A 3,702-nucleotide genomic window follows, 5' to 3' on the forward strand; every position below is an offset into this window, starting at 1 on the left:
TGGAAAATGGGGCACGCTCGGGAGGGAACACGTTATCAAGGTTGTGATCTGACCTTTGAATCAACCTCTGAGCAAAATTTAAATATTATTGGAAGCCTCAAGGTAGGGTTCCACCCCCTCTTCCACCCAGAACTGCAAACCAGTCAGAATCTATTTGAGATTAAGTTGGAAGATGTGTCTATCCTTAGTACCTTTGCTCAGAAATAAAAATTCGTCACTTGGAATAAAGGTAATTTATATTTAATGCCACCCAATCAATCACTCAGTATAATATTCTAGTCCATCTCCTTTTAAGTAGTTGAATCAGAAACACTTCCCCACCACCACCACCACCCAGTGAGAAAGATTTAATATTGCTAGCCTTCCTAGCCAAGGTTCACTGGAATTGGATGCAGCTAAGAAACAGCAAAAAAGATGCCACGTTGACAACTTCTCAGCCTTTGATTAAACCACACCAAGAGGTATGCTACAAAGGTAACCATGAAGCATTATGCCAATTATCCTAAATCCTGCTTTCCCTTAAGCTCTCGGTGACCTGCTTTAGCGTCCTGAAACTTATCCTTTGGAAAGCGTCCTCTCAATAACAAGTGGAGAAGGGAAATGCAGCCCCCTCCCCCGCCCCCACAAATGACTGACTTTTAGAAAACCAGTTATTTCTTAACTTTTTATTGACATTGGCAAATTAAAATAGAATAAATTAACAAGTATTTTCTCAAAAAAATGTTTTGTACAAAAATACTGTCAAAATTTCCTAAAAAGCTTTCAACACAGTAGTATCTTTTCATGTACTGAATATAACTATTAGCACAGTGTCAAAAATGTTGAAGACAGAAACAAAATAAAAATCTGTGAAATGTTAGCCACTGACGACATTCCACGCCCTATTATTGTCTGTACCTATGGGGGGAGGGGAGACAGCCAACTTGAAAGTGAACTGAACGGTATGACTTCCTGATCCGGAATGGTTTGGCCCACATCTGTTTAATCTTCCAGTTTAGCATATTTGAAAACTTTCAAAGTCTGTACTCGAATGCATAGTTAAAAAAAAAAAAAGAAGCGAGATGGCAGTTTGTGCAGTAATATCTGCCCTTCAAAGTTCATGCAGCCAAAGAATGTAGTTTTTCTTTTCACTCGTAAATCTGAATGCGGCGCAGTCATTTGAAACCATCTACAAAATCCACAAGATTAAGCAGTTTGCCAAGCGTAATATCTAACAGTTGAGCACGGGAGAGAGTAAGGAAATAAGGAGTCAAAAAACAAACAACAACAACAACAAAAAAGACCAAGTTAGCCTAGATATTTCAACTACATAAGGGAGGTGAGTGTCAGGGCTACAAAAAAGAAAAAAAAAAAGAAAGAAAGAAACAAGAACAGGAAAAAGTGGCAGCAACCTTTTTTTTTTAAACCAATTTGTACAAGTTTATAGTTTACTTTGTTTCCAGGTTCTCAAACCTTTCAGGATCTGAAAAGTGAGATAACTGCGTCTAAGGGAATGTTTTTTGTTATTTTTTTGTTTGTTTGTTTTAATTCACACCGAAGAAGTTGGGGGTGGGGGTGGGGTGGGGTGGGGAGGGTGATTTCTTTCGCCCACGAGGTTAACCGAGTCAACAGCTGACTCTGCTGGGCTGTTGTTTGCACACGAAGTCCGTCATAAAATCAAACTCATTTTGGCCCAGCCAGAGTTCGGGCAGCTCCTTGATGCGGTCCAAACCCATTTCTATCACTAAGGACATAAGCACTTCCTCGTCGATGAAATCAGTGTCTATGACATTGGGCGGCAGCATTGCCGCGGGGACGTGAGCCACCGAGGCGGGCATGGTGCTGCCACCGCCGCTGCCGCCCGCGCTACTGCCACCCGCGCCGCCCGAGGTGCTGCCGGAGCCGCCGGGGGTGCCGCTGCCACCCGCGCCGCCAGGGGTGCTGCTGCCTCCACTGTGCTTGGGGTTGCAATCTCGGAAGTGCTGGTTTGTCCCGTTCATCTGGTGGCCTGCAGTGGGGTGCAAATCCGGCATGTAGTGGTTGTGGGGGTAGGGGTGATGGTTGAAATACTGGTTGTTCAGCTTCTGCAGCTGCATGCTGGCCGGCAGGGAGCCTCCCTGGCTGGCCACCGGGGGACCCATGAACTGGGAGTTGTTAAACCTGGCGGCCGGGGCCAGAGCGCTCGGGGGGTGTCCCCCGTTCACAGTCCCGGGACCCATGGCATGCCTGATGCCGCTCGTGGCATTCATGTTGCCCGCGCCGTAGTGTATGTGGTCGCCCATGAGGGCGTTGAAGGCGTGCTGGGGCTGCTGCTGCTGGTGGTGATGCGGGCTCGGGAACTGCCCCATGCCCATGCGGTGGGCAGGGTGGTGGTGCAGCCCGTTGGTGCCGTCGGGGAAGCGCCCGTGGTTCATGGCCATCATATGGTCTGCCATTTCCAGTCCTGAAAGCGAAACGAGCAGACGCTGAGACCCGCGCCACACGTGTCGCCCACCAGAGCGCACCCCACTCCTGGAGCCCCTCCGTACCCGCGCGCACGTCAAGCTGCAGACCACCACCACCACCCCCCGAGAGAGAGAGCCCACCGTGGCAGCCCGTGCACCCGAGCTCGCTACCTCGGTGGACCTGCTGCCTGCCGGACCCGCACAGCCTGGCGCTGAGCGACCGGCCCCTTCCCCTACGATCCGGGAAGGGAGGGGGGACCGGAGCCCACACCCCCCTGGGTTCCCTGAAGTGGCCTAATAAAGGAAGTGCCCCGGAGCCGGGCCGCGAACTTCAGGCATTCAATCAACCCTCCTCACCCTGTGGTTGCACATCCTGTTGTTATTCCCCAGCTCCGCCTCACGCTCGTCCCCGGGGCCAGCCCTGCCCTCGGAGGACTAGGCTGGCAGCAGCCCTTGGCTAGCTTCGCCCGCCGCGCTCACCTTCCGTCTTTGCGATTTCTGCTCGGAACAACCGAAGGCGGGCTCGTCGGGTCCAGGACCGGCTCAGCAGCACATAGAGGGACAGCCGAAGGGCTGGGAGGCGCTCGCTGGTGCGAGATTGGCGCCGAGGTCTTGCAGCAGCCGCTGGAGCAAATTCCGAGCCGTTCCCTTTTCTTTTCCTCCGCTGCCCTAGCCGCTCCGCAGGACCGCCAGGCAGCTGCCAACAATGAGCTGTGTTTCTCCGGGCTTTGGCCACTGTTAATATAAGGATCTCAGGAAGGGCGGAGCGACAGCCTCCCCGGTGGCAAACGCAAACGTACGGATTCCGGAACCTCCGCTCCCTGGATCGGATCCTCAGCCGCGTCCGCGAGTCCGCGCTGCACGTGCGCAGCGGCTGCGCGCCCCGGCGCCGCCCAGCAGTCTCGCGGACTCTAGTGTCTTTCTGGCTTTCCCAAAACAAGCATGTCCTCGGGGACACGGAGCTAGTCCTCCTGGCCACCCCGGTGCACGGAAGCACCTACAGGAGAGGAGCAAGGAGCACTCCGCGCCTCCTTCTGGCCAGATCACCCCACCCCCAAGCTCGCTCACCCGGCTTACCTAGTGATCTGCCCTGCCCTCTACAGGAAAAGGGGGTTCGCTCCGCCTCCCTGCCCAGCAGAGTTTTCTAAGATGCCAAACTCTCCCCAACCTGCGAAGAATGGCTGTGCTTTCCCGGGTTAGATTTTTAAAGCCCTCGACCGATCGTGTCCTGTCCTCTGAGCGCGCTTTCCTGAGCCGCGCCTTTGTGTTTTTTATACAG

General features: G+C 53.0%; 1 protein-coding gene across 2 annotated transcripts; it reads right to left on the bottom strand.

Moving 5' to 3' along the window:
- Nucleotides 1-1,038: 1,038 nt before the first annotated feature.
- Cited2 (Cbp/p300 interacting transactivator with Glu/Asp rich carboxy-terminal domain 2) lies at nucleotides 1,039-3,362 on the bottom strand. Of its 2 annotated transcripts, none has more exons than XM_052169757.1 (2): nucleotides 2,904-3,362; nucleotides 1,039-2,422 (listed from the first exon to the last, which is right to left on the bottom strand). In XM_052169757.1, exon 2 carries the CDS (start codon nucleotides 2,412-2,414, stop codon nucleotides 1,605-1,607), a length of 810 nt encoding a protein of 269 aa, XP_052025717.1. In that variant the 5' UTR covers nucleotides 2,415-2,422; nucleotides 2,904-3,362; the 3' UTR covers nucleotides 1,039-1,604. The 2 variants fall into 2 exon arrangements, with proteins under 2 accessions (XP_052025717.1, XP_052025716.1); XM_052169756.1 differs by lacking the exon at nucleotides 2,904-3,362 and adding an exon at nucleotides 2,781-2,880.
- Nucleotides 3,363-3,702: the final 340 nt, after the last annotated feature.

This window comes from Apodemus sylvaticus, chromosome 23 (assembly GCF_947179515.1).
Source record: "Apodemus sylvaticus chromosome 23, mApoSyl1.1, whole genome shotgun sequence".
Lineage (NCBI taxonomy): Eukaryota > Metazoa > Chordata > Mammalia > Rodentia > Muridae > Apodemus > Apodemus sylvaticus.

Excerpts from the sequence above, each read along its gene's own strand:
- Cited2 (XM_052169757.1), bottom strand. The coding sequence starts at position 2,414 with ATGGCAGACCATATGATGGCCATGAACCACGGGCGCTTCCCCGACGGC.